The sequence below is a fragment of the Conger conger genome, chromosome 9, assembly GCF_963514075.1.
Source record: "Conger conger chromosome 9, fConCon1.1, whole genome shotgun sequence".
In the NCBI taxonomy this organism is placed as follows: Eukaryota; Metazoa; Chordata; class Actinopteri; order Anguilliformes; family Congridae; genus Conger; species Conger conger.
The window spans coordinates 36,008,626-36,033,409 of NC_083768.1; the positions used below are offsets into that span (position 1 = coordinate 36,008,626).

Sequence of the window (24,784 nt, forward strand, 5' to 3'; positions counted from 1 at the left end):
AAATAAACACAAAAATATTGTAATGGAAAAATGGAGAAATGATACAGTATCAATATGAAACAAGGTGAACTGATTTTCAAGAGATGTCAATCACTAAATGGGGTCAAATTGGCCTCAAACATCATAGGAGGGTTAATAATTTCTGTGTGGATTTTGATGTATGCTTGGAGTTATTGTCCTGCTGGACAATCTACCTACAACCAAGACTGAATTCATTGTGCCATTGATCTTAAATAGTATCCCTAGATGATTGGTACCAAAACATCTCCAAAACATCAATGACCCACCAACGTATTTGACAGTAGGTATGAGGTTTTTCTTGTATGAATTCCATAGTTTTTTGGTTTTTTTCTTTAGACCTGATAACACCAAGACACAAACAATCTCAGCAATTCTTAAACTGTGATCCTTGGGTTACTTATGGCCCCCCCTCACCCCCACCATGTTGTTTATTATACGTAGTGACAACAATTCTGGAGCCCACTGTATGTGTGTATGTGGAGAATATTATCAGTAACCTGGTGGTTCCTGCTGGAGAGTGAAAACATACTGTGATACTGACCACAAATTACCAGAGAAATATGACCTTGACACTTGAATAACATGCTGAGGAAGGCTTTATTTGAGGAATAGAGGTAACAGAGATAACTGTAATCAAGGATGAAAAATCAAAGCTTTAAAGCCGCATGCTTCTGACTGGTCAGAGCTGCTTTTCTTGTCATCGCCAGCACCTCACTTCTCTCCTTCTTGAAGCTTGGAACAGACAAATCTGTACCGATTTGAGCAGGGGATGTCATTCCACTTTTTCTGCACTGTGGTTACAACACAAGAGTGAAAAGTCAGTAAGTCCAGTCAAATCCACTCAGCAGTAATACAGAGTTTACTTAGTGTGTGCTTACCAGCCCAGTTTGCATGCACACAGTCCTCGTTTCTATTTAAATTGTTTGGCTCCCTAGAATTCCAGTGGCGAAAGTCCAGTTTAGATCCATCTGACCAAATCCAGTAACCCTCCTGAACAGGGACGACAAAAGTTTGCTTGTGGTGAAGACAGTACTAGTGTGTGCGAATGCAGTCTTATCTTAAAACATTACATTTTTACTTATTCGATGGCAAGTATCAAAAACAATTTTGAAAGACAATGAAATAAAGATAATGGATTTTTTTAAAGCAATTACTACTGTCGTTTAGAATTCAGCTTACTTTGTCTGGAATGTACAGTCTTCAGGTTAAGTTTTTTTTTTAGTTTGTGCTTGAATGTCTTTTCTACTGTTAAATTACAAGTAAAATGCATTCAGCAATGTCAGAATAACATCTCATGTTTGACTGTGAAGTAGAAAGTGCACAATGATGTACTTAAAATGTATTATATAAATAGAATCTTCCATTATTATTTCTTGGCTTGCCATTATGTCTTGTTTCATTGTGAAATAAATTGTCTTATTTGGCACAATGTGAATTAATTAATAGTGTCAGGGTTGGCTGTATCAGTTTCTTATTGATTCCTTTGATTCTCAAGTTGTGTACTGCTGGCTAGTGAGTGTAAAGCTGCCTTCATTAATCATTATACCCTCTGACAGTCTGTCAGTCCTATCCAGAATGGAAGGGTGTTCTTAGTGAGCTTCTGGAGAAAGTTATATTCCACTTGGCTGTGCACTGAGGCCAGGTTTCCTCCTTGTCCAACACAGTATCTCTGCAAAGGGACAAGGGAGATGAGATTTGTCAGTCTTATAATGCATCATATTGATTATTTACCATGAGACAGACAGGTCACGGAGATAGGAATCTGTGCAGTTTGATTTTCACAGGTGAACTGTTATTTTGATAATAAAAAACAACACTGATGGAAATTCATTCAAATCAGCTTTTTTGTAAAAATGTGCAGTCACATAATTCTAATAATTCTTTGCTATTAAAATCAACCATTATTTTTTATGTAGTACTCAAAGACACATTAAGGGATCAGTGCCTTCTTTTTCAAGAACACAGTGTTTACATAAACTATAAAAACATACACAATTGACAAAACACAAAATTAAAACAATCAATAAAGACAAAATTAACAGATGTAGTTGATTTTCAAGAAACAAGAAAAGTCACTTGCGTTTGTTTACCATTGCGCAAATAATCTGAGCTGTGATATTTTAGATATGAGCAGCCTGTTGCAACAGTGCAACATAAGTTTGATCGCAAGTTAGGGTGTAAAGTCAGTACTAAATGTTATGTTGTAACAAGTTAGTTTGAAGCTAATTTTGTGTCTTTGTTTGGTTGCACCCTTCATTCTTACGCTACATCTTTGCTAAGTTCCATGAACCAAAATCATGTCATACTGTATACAGTGACATTTCTGTATTGACCAATCATGCACATTTAAACAACAAACTGCTGTTTGCTTCATGTGCCCTGCTAATGTCATGTGTCAAATAGGCCTAATATAATGGCTAAATTATCTCAACGGCTGCCTATCCTCTAGTCTAGCAGGTGATTCGTTATTCGGTGATTCGTTAATTCACAGGAACTGTGGAATTTGTAATACTGTGCAGGTGTGAAAAAATGCTGTAAAATAAGAATGCTTTCAAAAATAGAAATGTTAATAGTTTATTTTTTTATCAATTACCAAAATTCTGGAACAGAAGAAGTGAATGAACAGAAGAAAAATCTAAATCAAATCAATATTTGGTGTGACCACCCTTTGCCTTCAAAACAGCATGAATTCTTCTAGGTATACGTACACACAGTTTTAGATTTTTCTCGGCATTCAGGGGTGGAGTTTGAGCACCCGTTACCTTCTGGGAAACACAGGCTGGAGATGTTTGTTTGAGACGTTATGCTCCATATTTAGGAAATGGTTACACTGACTAAGTTTTTATTTATTTATAAATGTATTGGTGAATCTGTTGTATAATTGCAATAATAGCCTTAGGCTACATTCAAAGTTGTGACTTATTTGCATTGCTGTCCTGATCTGCACACATTACATTATTGGCATTTAGCAGACGCTCTTATCCAGAGCGACGTACAACAAAGAGAGATTTGACATCATCATGTACCGGTGGATGTGTATATCACTGAAATGTCTGTGAAAATCTTCTGTTCCCCTCCAGTCATTAGCCTTTTCACACAGCGTCCTCCTTTGACGTCCCCTACCTCATTTGACATCATTGATATGAAGGCGCTATGCCACCTTACATAAGGGCATACATTTTTTTTCTAATCCTACTTTTAGTTATGTAAGTGCATTTTTAGTTTCCATTATGTAAGCCATGATTTATATAGCCTACCATTTGATAAAATGTGGAGACCAAGGCTATCTCTGCCTGACCTTTCTGATGATGCTTTTCCCTGCCCCTGATGCTGAACAACAAGCTCATTAAAACTTGGTTCATCGCAAGACAGAAGCAAGGGTGGAGATGACAATCAAAATCAAGGCCTGATTGCAATGCCTGCAGGGCCTGTGACATTTGGAATGGGTAATAATATTTTTCATATTAGGAAATATATTTTTATGGACAAAATGGTTTCTTTCCGCCTTTTTATCCTCTGCATTTCTTGCAAATAAAAGTAAAGCATGTAATTTTACATTAACAATGAAAACATGTAGCCTACAGTGTGTTCAATGTGCTCACTTTCAGATAGGCTACACTAATGATGCTATCTCAGACTTCACGATTATGTTCAATATTTCTTGAGCCCGCTTTTATAAAGGACCCCTGATGTTTCAGAAACTTGAATGAATTAATGTACTGTTATTATAAGTATTAAGAATGCTGGACATATTACCTCAGCTTGGGCCCAGTCCATGAGAAATCCAAAATACCTGTAGCAGTGATAATTAAAGCTTTTCCAGCCGGGAGGGCAGGCATTCTCACACTTTTGTGCTGACGGATACAAACACAAAGCAAAAAATTACTGTATATTATTTTCCATTGACATGCACACAAGTCAAAAGAACAGCTCTGCAAAGTGTATTGTCCTCTACAGGCAGTTTTGAAATATTTTATTTTTTCTAAAAATGGAACGTCTGACATGTTCCTTTGTCACAGGTTTCAAGATAAGACCATGACTGTGGTGCAACATTGTTATGCATTTGAATGAAGCAGGTATTCAAACAGCAGATTTCCCATTTCAATGCATTTATGCAGATGTTCAGATTTTATGACCGGTTTTAAATTTGTGTCAAATTGATCCCAACAGTTGAAATAAGCACAAAAATATTGTAATGGAAAAATGTGGTGTGTCACCTTACTGTCTCCCAAAGCACTAGTCTTTTATCCATAAATATGACAAATGTGTGAGCAACATCTCATTTTAGAGCCAAAGGAACAGTAATTGAAAGTTGGGCACCTGTATGGAAAGTGCCACCATAATCATTCACAAAGAAAAATAAGAAGCAAAATAAATGTATACAGTTAAAGAGGGTCAAAATGACACAGCACAACACATTTGCCATTTTGGAAAAGGACTTATTATGGAGGGTTATTTTGTAGGTTACACAGTGTACAGACATTATGAGTTACCCATACAACCTGCAAATAATGCAACTAAGACAGGGTAATTGTCATGAGTATCACACATTCCGTGATTTTTTTTTTTTTTTTCTTCACGCAAACAAAAATGTTTTTGCCAGTTCTGTGACATTCGCCATTTTTTTGCGAATTCTGTGATTTCCTCCATTTTTAGTTCGTTCCATGATTTCTCAACTTATGGAAGATAACTCAAGCTCAATGTAGCCTACAGTGTTATGCATAGTATTTTAACAATATTGCCACAGGCTAGGAGAAACAACTACAATGCGCTGGGATAAAGATTTCGATCTTTGTCAGTTATTGCAGTCAGATGTATGACAGCCCCTTTTAACAACGTTGGTAACATTCAGTGATGAGAGGTGCGCCATCAAAGACTGAACCTAGCAATGTACAATATGGTGTAGGAAAAGAAACTTGAAAGACAAAAAATCGAACACAGACTAACAAGTTTTTTTATTAATGCAATTTCAGCATACTCTATTTCTAATGTCTTTCTGTTAAATTAAAGGCAAAACAGAATGCTGGTTCTCATTAAAAGCACCTGCCTATCCATTAACTTTATTCTGTGATTTTTTTATTTTTTGTGTTTTTTCAACACATTTGCCATGACTGCTCTGTGACTTTGTCAATATTTTCTGTGAAGAAAACCCAGCCTTAATCATAACCTGTGTATAGGTAGCCATCTGAGGTGAAATACAATAACTACTCACCAAAAGTTGGGCAGGAAAGAGCAGCCACAAGAATTAGCTTTGCCATTGGGAAGGAGACCATGATGGATCTTGGATCTTCAAGAGTCAGTAGAGACAGAGGATTGAAAGATCTCAATATCAGCCATAATGTAAAGTTAATGGTTCAGTACAAAAGCAAAAACACAATGGGCGCACAGCTCTTATTTTTTCCCAGTTCATTAATAAACAAAAAAGGCATACTCTAAACCAAGAGGACAGGTATAGGACTCATTTGTCTTGAGCAATGTGATGTACTGTTCATGTTTTCCCCCACATTTAATGTCTTGCAGCACACATAGATAGCTATACATAGCTATAGTATATATATATATAGTATTACTATTTTACCATTATTAGTTAGAAGATTGGTTCCAGAACAAGACAATGTGGCCAGAAGGCCTGTTTCTTCTCTTACCTGTAGATACAAGCTGGAAGAAAATAGACAGGTGGGTGACGTAGCTGTGAATGATCTGTAGTTCTGTTCTGATGAACACAGTCCTACTCACAGTGCTCCACTGCCTTTATATAGGGATTTGATAGGGAAAATGTAAACAACAGTTTCACACAGGTGTTTCATAGGAATTGGCCACATGATGACACAATTGATGATGACTATCAGAGAAAGAGGACATGCATAGTCATGCACATTGTCATGGCAGAAAGAAAACAAATAGTGAATCCGGATATCAGCATTCAATGTAAACAGAAAGGTCCGTTCTAGTGAGGTTAATGTTGGGAAACATCTGGCCCAGACACGCAAAATATGAAAAACTTTGTCAGCTCTACATTTTCAGAGCCTTTTCCCTCACTGGTGTCATCATTCTTTTTGTAAGCAGAGATAAATACTGCCTTCACATTTTGCATTTCATATTTATATTTCAAACTAAAAGGAACACGAAGGTGGGTCATTTAAGGCTGAAATAGAATTAAACCTCTTTAAATCTATTTTCATTTAAATCATTAACAATGAAGAAATGTTATCCATAATTTGTACCAGTGTTCCGCCTGTTTGCCCTTCTTTCTGTTGAGCAAGTCAATGTTCTGCATATGAACTAATTATTTGACACGGTCAGTAGTTTGTTCCTGCTTATAAGTAAAGTATGCTATTAAACATGCACAGATGCTCCACATTAACCCCATTTGTTGCCCCCTCCTTATTACCACAAGCCTGAAAATATCATACCCAAAGTTTAATGTTGACTACCCTTTTTATTTCAGGTATGATCCTGGCCTCTGCTGAAAGGTACTCCCTCGGAATTTCCAGAATCACTCAAAATATTACTGAAAAGTAACAGTTTTTTTTAATGGATACTGATGCTGGTGCCTGCGCGTAGAAATCCAATAGGGCCACGACACAAATTTGATGAAAATACCATCACAAATCAGTATTCTGCATTGTATTTTTCATAACTGTGTCCTGGCAGGTTTCCAAAAAGGCCATGTGGACACTCCAAAAGGAAACTTGGTTAACACATCATATTATGGTTCTTTAAAGGTGCAAATTACTCCATATTGTTCCCTACATGCTCATGGAAAAAGTGTGTTGAAATTGGCTTGTTTTCCCTTCCCCCTCCCTCCTCTTGCCACCTCTGGCAGCAGCAGGTCAGGAACATTGTAGAGAATGACCATATTAGCTTTCTACGGTATGTTCCAGAATTATTGACACCCTTGATAAATCTGCACAAAAAGTGTTGAAGCTAAAAAATTATACAGTGATTGACATTAGCATTATTTTCAAACATGCATATGGTAACATGCTTTATGAATGATTCAATGGAATCAACCAAGTCTGACATTAAAGAACAGTATTTTGGCAGATTGAAATATTTGCTTGCACCTGTGGCTTTCAGAACAAGTGAGGTGACCAAATAGAAAACATTGAAACATTAGAGTAAACAGATGAAAAAAATTTAGTAGTTTTCCCGTATGTTTGAACATAAAATATGAATCATTATCCATGTTATTTAATATGCAGCATTTTTTCTACATTTTTATTAAGAGCGCTTATAATTCTGGAGCCCACGGTAGTGTGCTAATCCATGGATTGAGGCCCACTGATTGAATTTTTAATACCTCACTCCCATCAACATGTCAATCACATTCCGCAATTTCAGATGCCACATTTATTATTCAGAATCAGGCCTACTCCTTATTTAAGTTTATTGAATAATAATGAAATATATATTTTTGATATGTATTTTGAATGTTTTAAATGAGATGAAGTTCCTCTCTGAACATGCCCTCTGCTATGGAGTCAAAGCTGTTTTCAATCCCCCATTATTTAGCATGTTGTCCTGGGCCTCATACCCTGTTGTTCATTCATGTACCACAATATTTCAAACTGACAGCAGAAATGTTTAAATATTTAATCCAAAAAGTAGACAAGGACATACAGTTTTTTTCCCACTTTGCTCTCACTTCCCTGACAGCATGGAACTGAAGACAAGTTTAAATATTGAGTGCAAACATTTGAACAACGCAAATGGGACGCTTTCAATATTTGTTTATTGTTCATCAGTATTTGCATTGTATTGTGGGATTATGTATTTTTATTTTTTGTGTCTGCATGTGTGTGGACAAGATTTATCTTTGGCGGCCAGTGGAGTTTTGTCAAGTGATCCACTCTTTTCTTCTCCTAGGTGTTAATAAATAAACATTGCGGTCACCACTTGGCCGAGGACAGCTAGCTGACTCTAAACACGCAAAGGCCTGGGGAAAGACCCCACAGCTTTTGCTATATACAGTATATACAGAGGGATCCAGAATTACTGCCACCCTTGATAAATACAGTATGCTCAAAAATACAGCACAAAAAAATATTGTAAACTAAAAAATATATATAAATACCATTTGTGAAATAAACTTTACTTTCCAACAGAGTATTACATTTTCCAGATATACTCACAAAGATGGCAGCTGTGAGTGTTTTGTGATAAGGTTAGAGAATGGATGCATTTTTTTACTATTCTCCCATGCAGAAATTTTAAGAATCATTGATATTCTTGGGATAACCCTCTCCAAACCGGTCAGAAAATATTTACATGTTGGGAGGGTTAAGTAAAAAACAACAGATCTGACAGATCACAGGTTTTTCATGGGATTTAAATCTGGAGACTGAGATGGCCGTTACAGACAATGGTTTTTGTTTTTACTTAACCCTACCAACATGTTAATATTTTATGACCGCTTTTGGGTTTGGGGTCTAATTGAGCCCAACAGTTTATATAAACCCACAATTATTGTAATGTAAATATTTTGACACTTGGATTGTCGCCTTATTGTTTGCAAAATGACTAGCCCTTTATCCATAAATATGCAAAGCCTAAGGTACAGTTAGTGAGTTTGGCACCTGTATGGAAAAGTGCCACCAGAATCATCCGCAAAGAAATCCGAGTTAAAAGATAAAAATGGGTGTATATTTTCCTACATTGTATACAGTTACAAGGGGTCAAAAAACCCCACACAAGACATTTGTATGCAAATTTGGTTGAGGACTTAGCATAGCAATATGTTTATGGCATATTTACCATTTAATCCCAACAAATTTGAAAATTCTGAAAATCATACAGTATGTGTTCTTGGGTAGGCCAGATGGTCTTAGGCAATCATAGAACCTACAAAAATATGGCCCTGCTGCAATAGCAGTTTTTGTGCAACAGATTTATGAACAGTGCTCCCAAGTACGAACCGTGAAAAAAGATATGTACAGTGAAAAGTATATGTACAATGAGAAATACAAACAAAACAAATGACCACACAAAAACAAAAAAGACAACTTCTCAACTATAGTACAGCTACAATGTGGCTCTTGATTTAACATTTACACACCAAAAAAAACTCCGGACAGAAGGGCTACTTAACCAGACTTAACAAGGCTTAGCCCCTCCCACAGGAACATACCAACTGTATTGTAAATATGCCCATTCTACATAGGTGATTGCAGCTTCTTTTCATATCTGCGCTGCTACCATTAAATAAACTAAAATGACTGCCGTTACTGTCACTGGAATTACATCTCCCATACGGCAGTTATTCAGTGTGTAAAGATTCTCGCGAACAATAGTGCGTTCCAACTCTGGCTGGCAACACGCATGAGCAAATTGGGACAGGCACCACAAAGCCAGCTTGAGTTCTGAGGCTCGGTTTCATCCTCCAGGCTGCTGTGCCCAGAATACTTCCGACTACTCAGTAGTTTGCGTCATGCACAAACCTCCACATGGACAAATGAAAACATGGATAACACACAGAACGCTCTACAACATTTAACAGCTGGGTAACAATAAACTGTAGGAGAAACCAGATTATTAGTCAAAATGTCCCGATACTTGGTGGAATCCATTACACCATTGATTTTAACTAGTCACCCTGGACCTTCGGAATAGCCCCAAAATATTACTTACAAAATATCAGACACCCCTCAATCAGAGGTTATTGTCCCTCCCCAAGAATCTTCAATGAATTTCCACTAAATCACAGACAATGATTGAATGCAATGTTGCCACATTGTTAGCGATACAGAAAAGAGAGAGAGCTGGGCCTGACTTCTGAATAAAAGGCTCCCTTTGGCCAGTGTGGAGAACAGCAGCATTGAGGGGAAAAATGGGATGTGTGAAATAGTTGAAGCAATATGGGATTTTTAATTTTTCTGACAACATTCATCTTGATATTGACATAACACAGCTTATCTTTTTATCCTCCAAAGAATGAGACACATAGACCGCCAGTATGGAATGCTTGGAGATATTTATTAAAAGGGCAAGAAACCAGCTTCTTCAGTGAGATGCTTAACCTTGTTACAGGCCCAAATCAAAATTTAGCTTGTGTGGAACATATGGAAGGAAATTTTCGTTCACAAGCTATATCGTTCCAATTCTCGTCTGTGGATAAAAAATTTGATAGGAATCAGTACATTTTTATAATATTTTTCCTGTAATGATAGGGAGAAGGAGACCATTCTTACCTGTTACCACGCAATCCTCTTCTTTGAAATTGTTTGGTTCACCAGGGGCCCAATTTGTATAGTACACAGCAGTACCATCAGACCAGAACCATGTTCCCTCCTGAACAAGGGAGAGGCAAACCAAATACATTACCATAATACTGTATTCCTTTTCTTGAAAAAAAGCATTTTCACATAAAATATGCGTGAATGTATTACATTACTTTACATTACTGCCAATTGGCAGACGCTCTTATCCAGAGGGATGTACAACAAAGTGCAAACCCATAACCAGGGACAAGTGCACTGAAAGACCCCAGAGGGAAGTACAGTTTCACGTCTGCTTCAGATTTAAGAGCACACACAGATGAGTAATAAAAGGCTATGACTGGGGACAGCAGCAGTCACCACTCAGCGAGGTCATTGCTCTTCACCAGTAATCTTAATCACTTGCCATTAATCAAGTGCAGGCAATGATTGACAGCAATGTTGCCATGCTGTTTGGTGCTGTTTTCAGTGCTGAGATGCAGAGAAATGCAACAGACATTATTATTGTACTTAGCAGGCATGTTAGTTCTTTCAAAGCAATGGGAAGTTTGACTCCATGTAAAAAGTGCAGGTAGGCTACCCCCCTAAATTGAATCTGTAAATGTGCAGTTTCTATTATACTGTTGCACCCAGTTGCTCAAAGACATTCCTTCCTCTCACACAGTGTATCATATCAAACAATTGCTTTAATGGTGTTCACAACTTTTGCAATTATACTGGTCATTGGGACAATCCAATTCCTACAATATCTCCTAAATTGGACGTGGAAATTGTGCAGATCCTTTCTAACAATACCTTGTGGACGTCTGACAGTCCAATCCAGAATGGTTCAACTGTGCCCGATTGCTTTTGGAGTTTCACTTGAAACTTTTGATCTTCTTCGCTCCACACTGAAGCCAGGTTTCCTCCGAGAAGCAAACAGTTCATCTGAGAGAGAGAAAGAGGGAGAGAGAGCGTCTTTTGCTGTGTTTGATCCGCTAAATCTTTCCGTGATTACTTCACCAAGCTTGAGAGGTGTTTGTGCTTTGTCCAATAACCTCTGCTCCATGCATTAAGCTTAAAGCTGACAGTGGAAATAACTTGGATAACCTCACTGTTGTAAAAGCACATCAAGTTGTTCCTACTACCTGTTGTGAATTCCTCTTAAAGGGGTAATAAACCCTTTTTTAATCTAATGAAGCCATGCCACTCCATTTTGTGCAAAATAATAGCAACCCTGACTGAAAAGTTTTGTTTGAGCCACGCCCAAATCCGTGACAATCAGGGTGAAAACATGCATAAACACAAGCAAATTAACTCTGCCCCTCTTGTTGATGCAGGCGGCAAGAGAGGGCACGCCCACAAAAACGTCATAATCTCTCCAGGCTCACGCCCTGAGGGGAAAGGTCTGCCGGTGTTTCCAGGAAATATACCAAGCAGTCAGTTGCATGTCTTTACGAGGTATCATGTGCATTTGAAATATATGCGGGAAAAACATTAAAACGAGAGAAGTTGGAACTATAACCACTGAAGATTACATTATGTTCGTCTGTACTTCTATGCTATGTATTAATCTTCAAACAATTATCAACATTGAAAACTGTGAAAGGGAGGGCTATCATTTATATCGGTTTTTCTTTTGTTAGGCGACAACACTAACTACAAAACTAGCAAAAATGCACTGTTGGGGATGGTTGTCAGATTTACTTTGGTGTTGGTTGCAATATTTTATGTAAAATCTATAGCCTAAAACAAATGTCTATCCCTACACATTTCAAATGCTATCTAGTTATGTCCCACAAAGACATGCACTTTTTATCTAAGCAGTACCTTACCTCGTTGAGAAAGTGTTACTATGAAAGGTTGGTGAAAAAACACGAAACACTAAATAAACTGTTATCTGGGCAACAGTCCCCTCCAAAAGTATTGGAACAGCAATGCCAATTCCTTTGCTTTTGCTGTACAATGAATAAATTCGCGGTTGAGATAAAAATATGAACACATTTTGCCTTTTTGTGCGTTGCTTTAACGCAATATTATGTCTTGTCATGCCTGTTTCAGGAGCTTCCTTTTAACAATTGTGCAATACGGGTGTCTCGGTGGCGCAGCCTGTAGAGCACTGACCGCATGCTCATTGCGAGCCGCGACGTCGGCAGTGCGAATCCGACCGTCCGACATTTGTCGCATGTCTTCCCCTCTCTCTCGCTCCCATTCTTCCTGTCTCTCTATACTATATACTGTCCAATAAAGCTGAAAAAGGCCTAAAAAATATCTTTAAAAAAAAAAACAATTGTGCAATACTGTGAATTTTAATACAGACCACACTAATGTAACTAATGACAGTGATGGGATTTTGTCTATATTATTCACATATTGCTGTCGCTTTTAAACAACCAAACTGATACAGGCTACATTTATCGGCTACACGTTTATGCTCTTCAGATATCACGGTTGTTGACAGATAGAGGATGTCATGAGATCATATCTCATGCCTGCACTACAGCTGAACAGCCAAAATGAATAATTTGGACAGATGGTCTGGAGCGTGTGTTAAGGGTATGGATATTTTCTAAATAATTTCAAGTTTATAAATCTCAAAGTTGTGGATTTCAGCGTAGGCGAAATTTATGGTCAAATCTGGTCGTAAGACCTATTTATGCGAGAGGCCACTCACTGGGCCTCATGCATAGATTCTGCATGGATTTTGTCCTAAATATCATTGTATAACCAGTTATCAAATGACTAGATTCTGCACATAAAATACATACAATGTACAGATTTCATTTATCAATCAAATATCCCAAATATCACCATTTAAAGCACTTGGAAGTGGCAGTAAGGCTCTGCTAAATAACATAATTGTTATTTTACTGAACACAAGGAAACTAGCAGAAAAGCAAGTAACAGACAAATCATCTGAAAATTAGAATGAGCAGATGATGGAGGTGAGGCAGAGCACAACTATTGTTTTGTCCTATAACAGTACAGAAATCTGCCTAGTACCTCAAAATTCACTCACAGCGTGCTCCATTCGCAAGGTCTTCTAACAGTGCAGCTAGTGCAGCCATGGTCCCGAATGTGAAAAGCTCACAATTGATTTGAAATGCAATTCGTACTTGTCTTGCAGTGTCACCCTTCACATTTAACTTCTTTTCTGTTGGTTTAACACACTATTTTAATGTATTGGCTCCCATGGGAATGTTCGCATAGGAGTGGCCTGTACCAGATTAATTTCTGTACCAGATGATAATACAATCCACAGACATTAAGGTACTGATATCATTCAGTACAATTTTTATCTATTTTGCACATATTGCTGTCTCTTTTAAACAACCAAACTGATGCATTTGCAGTGTCCTGTTTGTACACACTTCTCTGCTCTTCAATATCCATCAAGATCAAAAAAATGTGTCTCCTGCCTGCAATAGGCTACAGCTGAATAGTTACAATAGCTTGCACAGAGATATCCTGGGTACTCCAAAGCCATGTCTCAAGCCAAAGTGAAATTATGGCCCAGTAGAAATTGGCGCTCCACAAGTCACATTGGGTCAGGCTCTGTCATCTCAAGTGATTTTGGGGGGTTTCTAGTGGTAACTTACTGTAATCATTTCGGCTAGCTTACGACTGGGAGTGATAAGCGGTTGAGCCTTGACAACGTTGCATTCATATTAAATGTCAATAAATATTGCTTAATTCAATTGTGAGTTGATTGTATTAAATATATATTGTGTAACATGTGAGAAATTAGTGAACTGATTAGACATTCACAGCTATCGAATACCTTGGACACAATGCATGGAATTACATTTTTAAAATGTTCCTTTGTTCAACACCCCTCCTTCAGTGCAGGCAGACTTACTTCTAGAGTCCTAGGTGACTGGCCGGGTTGCTTGTGCCTTTGCCATAAAAAAAACGCTAAATGCATGGCAGATGGAGTGGCAGCAGATTACCATTAATTTATGGTAGAATACTGTAATTATGAAAACGCAGAAATCTGTGAAATAAATGTCAATTTCAGTACTTGAATGTTAATTACAGTTAAAATATTGGCTTGTATATTGTAGTGTTGTGAAGTTTGACAGGGACGTTATGCAGTTATTTGTCGTTGTCTCCATTACTATTGGTCCAATTCACATCAATCAAAGGATCTGAGATAGTCAATAACCATAAACCACATTTCTCAGGAGAACAGCGAAGATTGTAAGGAGATTAACTTCGGGTGGAAGTGGCCACTTCTCGGTGTTCTTTCTGGAATTGGGAGTTTATTATGGGAGACATTACTGTCCACAGCAATGCGTAAATGCTCAAAGTGACATAGTAATACAGTTTAATACAGGCACTGCATCTTTCTTAAAGAAGTGTGAGTTCACCCTTATTTAAATACTAACTATCTACACAGAAGCTGCTGAAATAATACATGTTTTAACTCCATTAGGGACAGGCGATACCACAGAGTTTATTTTCAATCCGATACAAAGTAATATCAAGGCTAGTATCCTGATACCGATACCAATACTTTTAACCCTTTCCATTTTGGCCCCCAGGAAGGCAATTTCAGCCTATTTTGTACTAGTCATATACAAGTGTATATATCTCAAAGACTATTTACTGCATACACATGGTTGAAGGCTTAAATTAAAGAGGATTGTACCATTCATAATTCAATTTGTATGTCAGAGCATGTACAGTATACACAAAAGATACATAAAAATACAAAGCAATTACAAAACAACTTGTGTTTTTTTATAGTTTAGCACTGAATATCTCAATTCAGAGTCAAGGACCAACCCAGAATTACTTTATTTTTTGTGCAGAAACTTGCACAAATCTCAATGTGAGTACAAGATTTATTAAAGATATCAACAAAGTTCTCCATGAACTTTCCCAAAACTGCACCTCAAGTGTCCCCAAACCAAAAAATAGAAAACGTCTGCATATCCTTTTGTCCAGACACATGAATGATCAGAAAAGGTTATTTTTCTATTAAACATGATTTTGTAAATGCAAAATGTACAGGAAATGTACCTTTATGTGTGTTTTATTCACATATATTAGAGCATGGTTCATAAAGCATGCGCAAGGTGTGGAAAAAGCTCTCCAAAAAGGATTACTCACCCTGTACAGACCTGTATCACATTTAAAATGGTGATAAACTTTATTTCAAAATTAGGTTTACCAGAGCCGCTTAGCCCCAGTAGTCCCGAAATTTGCAAAACAAACTTGTATTTCTATCAATCGCCGGACATGGAATAAAATTGAGCTAAGAAAAAACAACGTGTTTATTTATGCAACTTCCGAATTGTATATTTTTGTTCTCATATTGGAACGTAATTTTTTGACGTAGATAAATGGTATCAAAGATTGTGAGAATATGCCTTTTATTTTCTGTGTCTGTGACCAGGTCTTGATTGTAATCCTGTAAGCTAGGCTTGGGAGAGCCTGCTGTTTCATTACCTTGCATTGCAAATAAGAGTCTTTTAACAATCTGGCATCGCCATTCTGTGGTTTTATTACATCACAGTTTTTTGTGTGATATAAATATGAATGCAACAATAATTTGAGACGTCAGCATCTCAACAACAGTGGATGGGGTTAAAAGTGTTCTTGTGTACATTAAAAAGGAATGACGCAACAGATAAATCTTCTTTCTATGACTATAAGTACACCAATTATCCACAAAAAAACACTACACTAAATAAACTCTTTCCAATGCCAGTCTGTGTCTTCAATGTGAGCATTTATTTGTTCATGCAGACGAGAGTTGGAATAAATGTACATGGCTGTCCAGTTAGCTAGCATAAGGTGTATGTGAAAATGAGCAAACTAATGGCAATTAGCAATGGATCACATCACAGGTAAACTCACCAGAGGTCAAAATAACCAAATAAATCTTCTTCTTTTTTTATAATCCAACAATAATACTGCTTTGCGGCGCTGCCATCATCTTACACATTCAACCAAAGATGATGTGTGAAAATAGAGATGCTCCACTTGCCCCCAAAATAACCCCTTTCAATTACCCCATCAAGTATTCTGGGAAGAATAACTTCAACCGTGGGAAGGCTAGTGTGATGTAACAGCTGAATTATAGAAATGCTGGGCGGCCATTGGAAATATTCTTTAACTTACATGTGAAAGGGGTTACGAGGATTCAAATAACCCAATTATCACTATATACCTGGATGAAATCTGTTTTCTTGAGAAGCTCTATTGTCAGGGTTTACTCAGGCCTCCAGGCGTAAAACTTGTTACGTCAGGGGAAACATCCTTTAAGGCACGGGAAGGTTTCAGAGGGCACGGCCTGTTGGGCCCATTATTCCCTTCGACCCCCCTTTCTTACTCCCTCCCTCTCAGATCTCCCTCTTGCTCAGTCACTAAATGATGTGTACAGCACTGGATGTTTCATGACAAAGTCAGTTTAGATAATATTCATGTTTGGTATTATTCCGATTGTTTCAGTGCGACTGGTGCAATGGTTTCATTTCTGCAACAGCAAACCCTGGACATCATAACCAACCAGGAACCAGGGAGAAACTGTGTGGAGCTCTGCCCCAGTGAAAGCCATGTGCCTCAACCTGCGTTTCCTGGGGAGGCGTGGCTCCAAATTCCAGATGGGTGATCCATTTTTAGGGTTAACATCAAAGGCCAGATTTTGGATTCAAGGACAGTAAACTAAGCAGAGGGAAGGATGCAATCAGACTCCCGTTGCACACCGTGCACGTAATTTCTATGTACAGGGTGTCTGTAGCCAGACTCCCGTATGTAGCTTTTATTACCAGGTATGACTTTTAAGACTCCGTAATTTGGTTTCCTTTCTAATGCTTTTATATTGTATTTGGAACTAGTGTGTAATTACGTATGTAACCTGCCTGGTAAAATAAATTGTTAAAACTTGATCTGTGTGGTTTCACTTACTGACACTCAATGTTATACAGGGAATGCTTGGTTTACCCCCTCGAACTGGTCTAGGGAGGATGAATATTTACGCTTAATGTATCACGGCGTATTGCACCCGTAGACCTATGATGGTAAATCCCACGCCTCCGCGTGGTAGTTCATTCATGTCAAGCACAGCCGTCGCTATGTTGGTCTGCTTGGGTCCCTAGGCTGTAAACAGATATACCCGACAGTAGCTATTCCTGCAACCTCTGTAATGACTACAGATAGCTAGTCAGTTCGTGAGACGTGCACATAACGCGCGATGTGACATGCGGTGGTACCAGCAGAGGATTGTTCAGAGAGTTCTTCTCAGTACAGGATTCCTATAGCGATCAAGTCAAAATTATAATTAAGACATCCACTAAATGTGGACAACTAATCTAAATTATTATTCAAATGGAGTCAGATAAACGATGGTGAATGTATTGGCCCTATTGTGGAAATTCTTGGTCAGCCCGGACCAGTAAAGAGCGGAAGGCAGAGTGGTACTACTGTCTTTGTATCGTGGTTTATTTATTGGCTGATCTAGAATCTCCGCATAGGGGCCACTAATTTTAACCCTATTAATATTCTTTCACCAACACCAGAAGGACAAGCACGCTGATACCTTCAGCCCTCGCTAAATTCCGTTGTTGGGTTAGTGTGGGGTTTTACAATGGTCCCAGTCATGTACCTTAACCACTATGCTACAGGCTGCAGACTGGGTAAAGAAAACACTTGGTATCGATTCTCAAAAGGAAACATCAGGATCAGAAGCATCGATCCACCCATCCCAACCAGAATGTCAACTATCCCTTTAAGATGTTACCTCAGCATCGGCCCAGGTTTTCTTCTCTGAGACGTACTTGAAGCAGTGCAATTCATTGGGTGTCCATCCGGGAGGACAGAAATTCTGATCTTCCTCTTGAGCTGCCATGGAAAACAATCATACAATGGGCAGGTTTCTGAGTTCTGTCAACAGTTTTACAACTAGAAAAGCAACTTCAGGTCCAATTATTGGTTTCAATGAAGCAAATGAGAGAGAGCAATAACCCACTGATGTTTTATATTTGCCACCAAAGCTTTGGATTAGCATGACTCAAGACTTGCATGCATTGCTTATAATATGGGGTAAAAACAATACAAAAAACAAAAATAAATGACTCACCCAATGTCATGCTAGAAAGAACAGCAACACAGAGGAATACTGACAATGTGAAGGAGGCCATGATGGCTCTTCAGCTAGAAGGAGAGACAATCTACATCACCAATAATGCTCAATAAAGAGACAGCGCTATGAATGCTTTATATTATATAAAAATAAGCCAACAATAAGCCTTCTGTTACCTTTTGGCTGCACGTTCGGTTTGATGATTAGGAGAGGAGTTTCCTTGTTTTGGTCTTGACTGAATCAGTCCTGGCCTTATAAATCTTTTGGGTGACTCACCCTGACTGGAGGGGTGAATGTCGCTGCACTCTTCAAACCAGCTGTAACAGTGGTACTACTAAAACTTGCGGTTGGCACCGGCTATGAAAAGACACCTGTGCTCATAACCTCAATCAAACTCAAGCAAATTGTATCAAGGCAAATGATGTGGCTCACTTCAAAGGAAGGAGGGAGTTGCATGACCCTGGAATTAAAAAACATTTGCAACACATTTGCCTGCCATCTGAGAGACACACAGGAGTAACATACAGTGCCATGAAAACACATTTTCCCCATCCTGATTTCCTATTTTATTGTATATTTTCTACACTGAATGTTTTCAAATCTTTAGACAAAATGTAATATTAGATAAAGTGAGCCGGAATAAACACTTTTTAAATTATGTTAACTTTTTTCATTAAATCAATGTAATCAAACATCTATGTCACCCCTGTGAAAGAGTAATTGCTCCCTTACATGTAATAACTGGTTTTGCAACCTGCATAAGAGTAGATACCACCATATTTCACCATGGGTATGAGGGTAAGTTAGTGATGTTTTGGGGCAGTTTTAATTAGGGAGCATGAAGGGGTGACAAGGGAAGACCATCTGTTCTCTTGTCAATCACTCTGTTTCAATACTCTCAGGGTTCAGTCACTGGAATGCATTAAGCATGGGATGTTTCATGACAAAGCAGGTTTAGGGTATATTCATGTTTAGTATTATTTTGGTTGTTTCAGGGCAACTGGTGCAATGGTCTAATTTCCAGAACAGTAAACCTAGGACTTGGTAACCATCCAGGAACCTAGGGAGTACTGTGGACACCTGCCCCGTGAAGGCACCTATCTCCTTCTCCTGACCAGCACCCACCACCTGGAGAGCAATGCTGCTAAATCTGAATTGATTAAATTTGGATTTGGACCATTTTTAGATGGAGATCAAAGGCCTGGTTTCAGCTTATAAGCAGGGGAAACCAAGCGATCTGGGCGGGTCTGTAGCCAGACCGCCATGCACACCATGTGTATAGCTTCTATGTACAAGGTGTCTGTAGCCAGACCCTCATCTTTGTTACCAGGTATTTTTTTGTAATACTTTTATTTCTATTTAATTTGTAATTGAATGTGATTAAGTAAGTAACCTGCCTGGTAAAATAAATTAAAACTTGATCTGTGTGGTTTCACTTACTGAACACTCAATGTTACGCAATTACACGGTGTATTGTACCCGTAGACCTCTGTCAGTAAGTCACTCGCCTCCGTGTGGTAGTTCATTCATGGTGAAAACCGTCGTAGCTAAGGTTGGTCTTCTTGGGTCTCTGAGCTGCAAACAGACATACACAAAGCTAGCCCTGCTACCTCTGAAATGACTGCAGATATCTAGCCAGCTCATGGGACATGCACATAACGTGCGATGTGACATGTCGTGGTACCAGCAGAGGACTGTTCAGGGAGCCCGTTACGGTACAGGATTCCTGTAGCGATCAAGTCCAAATTACAACTAAGAAATCTACCAAAGGTAGATAACTAATCTAAAATTACTATTAAAATGGAGTCCGATATAACAAAGGTAGATTTATTGGCCCTATAGTGGAGATACTTGGTTAGCCGAGACCAGTTGAAAGCAGAAGGCAGAGTGGTACTACTGTCTTTGTAACGTGGTTTATTTATTGCCTAATTGAGTTTCTCCGCATAGCTGTCGGTAACATTTAACCCTACTAACTTTCTTTCAGCAACACCAGAAGGACAAGCACGCAGACACCTTTGGCCCGCGCTGAATTCCGCCGTTGGATTAGCATGGGGTTCCACAGTAACATGACAGGCAATAATAGAATAACAAGAGGGAAATGAAAATGCAAACTGCGTACACATAGACCAACACGTAAAAAATACGACTCCGGATTCGGAAGTGGACATGTGCACAGAGTTGGAGATGTAGTGTTAGTAAGAAACAAGTGCAAACACTTTGCTGAAACTAAGCAAGTAATCAGGGATAGCATAGGAACGTGGAGCTATAGAACAGCATGGAAAATAGGAGATAACGTTAGTGAGTTAGTTATGTGATGAAATCTAAACTACCCAAATTAAGTGACTGTTAGTTTATTAGTTAGACAGACAATAAGTATATATCAATATAATTAGTACTGTACAATGTCTAAATTAGTAGTTGTTAGTAAGAATAGTGCTTTACAACATTAACTAGCGAAAGAAGCCGGTAGTAATGCTTAAAACTCTTGGCGTTTTAACTGGAGGCAGAGGATGTGTCACATGAAAGTCCATGATTAAAGTCTTACGCAGAACCATCCATCCATCCATCCATCCATTATCTGAACCCATTTATCCTCAACAGGGTCGCAGGGGGGCTGGGGGGCTGGAGCCCATCCCAGCATACATTGGGCGAAAGGCAGGAATACACCCTGGATAGGTCACCAGTCCATCGCAGTCCATCGCAGGGCACACACACCATTCTCTCACACACACTCATACCTACGGGCAATTTAGACTCTCCAATCAGCCTAACCAGCATGTCTTTGGACTGTGGGAGGAAACCGGACTACCTGGAGGAAACCCACGCAGACACAGGGAGAACATGCAAACTCCGCACAGAGAGGCCCCAGCCGACGGGGATACGAACCCAGGACCTCCTTGCTGTGAGGCGGCAGTGCTACCCATTGCACCATCCGTGCCACCTCCTTACGCAGAACAAATTTAAAAATAAAAAACCTACAACACGCTGGATGCATAAGTGTGCACAGCCTTTTATAATGGGGACTGTAGTTGTGTTCACAGCGAACCAATCACATTCAAAATCATTTCAAATGTAACTGGCATACACTTGTCATCAATAAAAGTATAACCCTAAATAAAGATCAGCTATTCCTCTTGGATTTCCTTTTTTCAGGGTTGCATCGTACTGGGATAAACATGTCCAGGACAGAGTTCACAAAATATCTACAGGATCACAATGTTGAAAGGTAGCAATCAGGAGAGGGGTATAAAATAATTACGGTACATTCTTGGCTCTGCAAATGCGGTAGTTTTCTTGATGCTAACAGTTGACAACATTGTGCTATGCTATCATCATATCACCATGGCACCATTGTACCATGAATAAATAATACATATTATTCAAAATAATATTAATGGTGTATTGTTTATTTATTTTTCATGGAAAAAAGTAGTTAAGTTTATGGAACTGCTATTAAAAACTTGTGTCCATTTTTCCGATAACATTCATCTTGATATTGACAAACCACAGCTTATAATTTTATCCTCTAAAGAATCAGACACATAGACCGCCAGTATTGAATGCTTGGAGATATTTACAGTGAGATGCTTAACCTTGTTACAGGCCCAAATCAACATTTATATCGTTTGGCACATATAAGGAAATTTTTGTTCACAAGCTCCAATTCTGGTCTGTGGATAAAAAATGAGAGAGGAATCAGTTATTTAGTAACTATGGTAAGTTATGCTCTGAAACTGACCTGCCACCTCGCAATTTAATGTGAACAAACCCGACCTACCTTGCAGTGTTTGATGAGATTAATTAGGCAGACATTAAGTAAGGCCTGTTGTTGTAATTCTACATGGGTTTGCCAGTGCTTTGAGGAAGTAAAAAAGCTGAAATCCTGTAATTTAGTTTCGACTTTGCATTGTGATTGGCTGAGAGATAAATCACTCCTAAAGGAGCACTGTCATGCTTTTTTCAGTTGAGATTATTTTTATTAAATGCTTACATTGTGTGTAGGAATTTTTAAAATCACCGTCAGTGTAGCCGTTTCCTAAATATGGGGCAAAACTTCTGAAAAGAAACAGGTGGACGGGTTTGTACATTTATTTTTATGGACAAAATGGCTTCTATCCACCTTTTAAAAAAAAAAAGCCTGTTACTGTACATTAACAATGAAGACATGAAGACCTTACATACAATCCCTGATCACTCCCTACTCCCCAGCTAGACCACTCCGGTCTGCCAGCTCTGGTCGCCTTATGGTTCCCTTTCTACGTGCACCTGGCGGTCGAGCTGCACGTTCACGCCTGTTTTCCGCTCTGGTTCCTCAGTGGTGGAATGACTTGCCTACCACTGTTAGAACAACAGAATCCCTCCCCCTATTTCGACGCAGACTCAAAACCCACCTCTTCAAACTCTACCTTAGTCCTCCCTCCTGATTTCCCCTGCCCCTCCTTTCTGATATCCCTATCCTTGTCTAACCCCCCCCAAAAAAAATAAATAAATAAAAAATTATTAAATAATGCACTTCTGATGACAACTATGTTTAGAACAGCATTTCATGTGTATTTTGCTAGTTTTTGGATGTGATGCTTTGACTTATGGCAGAACCTATGCACTTGCAAGTCGCTTTGGATTAAAAGCGTCTGCCAAATGACTAAAATGTAAATGTAGCCTACAGTGTGTTCAATGTTCTCACTTTGAAATGGGCTACACTAATGATGCTATCTCAGACTTAAAATGTTCAAGATTTCTTGAGCCTGCTTTTAGAAAGGACCCCTGATGTTTCCGACATAATCTTGAATGGATGAATGTATTATTATTATTATTATTATTGTGTGCTGCGCATTGCAATACAAAGCAGAGCTTTTTAGTGCAAAAGCACACACCTTAATATTCTCAGCCATACTTCATAATTTTATTTATTTAATTTTCTTCCTTCAAAAGTTCGGCATGCTACTCCTCCCACAGCTTTGAGAAATCCCAGGCAAGATATATATCAAAACGACCGGAATAGACGGGAATCGATGGGAAACTTTTCTCAATTCTGCGACATCTCGTTTTCTTACGAAATGCGAAAAACCGACCGATTTTTGCCCATAGGAATGAATGAGAATTCGTAAAAAAAAAACTCACAAATTGATCAAACCCACCCCTCTTTGGAGCCACACCACTTCGTCATACTTTGTCGCAGAAACGTGATTAAAGGTTTAAACGGGTCACAAGACTTTGAACTGTGTTGGTCTAAAGACACTTTTTGATATCTTCTACGGTTTCTACAAAATCACAGTTTATGTTTTATGAAATTTTTGAGATTTAACAAACTAACAAGTTAGCTGACTGACTGACTAACTAACTAGCTAGCTGACTGGCTAACTAACTAGCTAGTTAGCTGACTTACTGACAGACTAACTCACTAGCTAGCTGACTGGCTAACTAGTTAGCTGACTGACTAACTAACTAACTAACTAGCTGACTGGCTAACTAGTTAGCTGACTGACTAACTAACTAGCTAGCTGACTAACTAGTTAGCTGACTGGCTAACTAACTAACTAGCTAGCTGACTGGCTAACTAGTTAGCAGACTGGCAAACTAAACTAACTAGCTAGTTAGGTGACTGACTGACTAACTAACTAGCTGGCCCTAAGCTTAGCTTTTTACTGAACTGACTGTAATTTATATTTACAATAAAACAAAATATGATATAAAACACAACCCTTCATCTTTTCAGTTAAAAAATATTAATATGTATATATTTTGAAGTGCCATATTAGCATCTATATCTAGCTTTGTACATTTGTCTAATCATTATTCCTTTTTTGTTAATCTGTCTGTCTACCTATTTATATGTAGACTTAACAGTTTACTTCCAATAAATAAACTGAATAAATTAGGCATAAGTTAGCAGTGAAACATGATCGGTAATATGATATTCAGCCCATACATAATACCTGCATGTGATGATTTGAAAATAACTGTCTAATTTCATTGGTTGCATGTATTTAGCGTTGCTAGGGATACAGTGTTCTGATTGGTTGAGCTGAAATTTGACATCACTATATAATGCTATGCCTGACGTTAGACCATTGTATTTCTTGCAAATACTTGACTGGCTGAATTAAACTGAGACCTGACAATCAGAGAGCTGACAATATATTCCATTCAACGGATTCCAAGGACCATCTACTTATTTAACGGTGAGATACTAATAGTTTTAATGCCACTTTTATTTTTTATGGTGGTAATTAACGGTGCTACCTCCGACGTTAGCTAACACAGCTAAGCTAACGGAGCTATCGCTAACGGAGTTAGCTAGCTAGCTTTCCTGGTTATAATATTGAACTGTGTTGTGATTGGCTGTGCTTTGAAGAGGTCGTAAAGTTGAAAGTTGAACATAGTTGAACTTTGAAGGCAGAACGCTGGCGGCGACGCTAGCTTTAGCGTTAGCTCCGTGCGGCGGGAAATGTGTCAGAGAAAAAGTTGCCTTGGAGAC

General features: G+C 38.5%; 2 protein-coding genes across 2 annotated transcripts; both read right to left on the reverse strand.

The window, feature by feature from the left end:
- Positions 1-599: 599 nt before the first annotated feature.
- On the reverse strand, positions 600-5,799 carry LOC133137523 (lactose-binding lectin l-2-like). Its single transcript, XM_061255847.1, has 6 exons — positions 5,667-5,799; positions 5,234-5,308; positions 3,778-3,875; positions 1,568-1,690; positions 900-1,011; positions 600-812 (listed from the first exon to the last, which is right to left on the reverse strand). The coding sequence occupies exons 2-6, from the start codon at positions 5,292-5,294 to the stop codon at positions 733-735; spliced, it is 474 nt and encodes a 157-aa protein (XP_061111831.1). The 5' UTR covers positions 5,295-5,308; positions 5,667-5,799; the 3' UTR covers positions 600-732.
- A 4,252-nt stretch (positions 5,800-10,051) lies between these two features.
- LOC133136318 (lactose-binding lectin l-2-like) lies at positions 10,052-18,588 on the reverse strand. Its single transcript, XM_061253678.1, has 6 exons — positions 18,483-18,588; positions 18,304-18,377; positions 17,965-18,065; positions 11,034-11,165; positions 10,212-10,311; positions 10,052-10,128 (listed from the first exon to the last, which is right to left on the reverse strand). Exons 2-6 carry the CDS (start codon positions 18,362-18,364, stop codon positions 10,058-10,060), a joined length of 465 nt encoding a protein of 154 aa, XP_061109662.1. The 5' UTR covers positions 18,365-18,377; positions 18,483-18,588; the 3' UTR covers positions 10,052-10,057.
- Positions 18,589-24,784: the final 6,196 nt, after the last annotated feature.

What these genes read in the sequence shown, in the direction of transcription:
- LOC133136318 (XM_061253678.1), bottom strand. Translation starts at nt 18,364, where the DNA reads ATGGCCTCCTTCACATTGTCAGTATTCCTCTGTGTTGCTGTTCTTTCT. An exon ending in GACTGTCAGACGTCCACAAG is followed by an intron (nt 10,312 to 11,033) that starts GTATTGTTAGAA and finishes TCCCTTGTTCAG; the next exon opens with GAGGGAACATGGTTCTGGTC. An exon ending in AGAGGATTGCGTGGTAACAG is followed by an intron (nt 10,129 to 10,211) that starts GTAAGAATGGTC and finishes TTTTATCCACAG; the next exon opens with ACGAGAATTGGAACGATATA.
- LOC133137523 (XM_061255847.1), bottom strand. Translation starts at nt 5,294, where the DNA reads ATGGTCTCCTTCCCAATGGCAAAGCTAATTCTTGTGGCTGCTCTTTCC. An exon ending in TGGACTGGGCCCAAGCTGAG is followed by an intron (nt 1,691 to 3,777) that starts GTAATATGTCCA and finishes GTCCCTTTGCAG; the next exon opens with AGATACTGTGTTGGACAAGG. An exon ending in GACTGACAGACTGTCAGAGG is followed by an intron (nt 1,012 to 1,567) that starts GTATAATGATTA and finishes GTCCCTGTTCAG; the next exon opens with GAGGGTTACTGGATTTGGTC.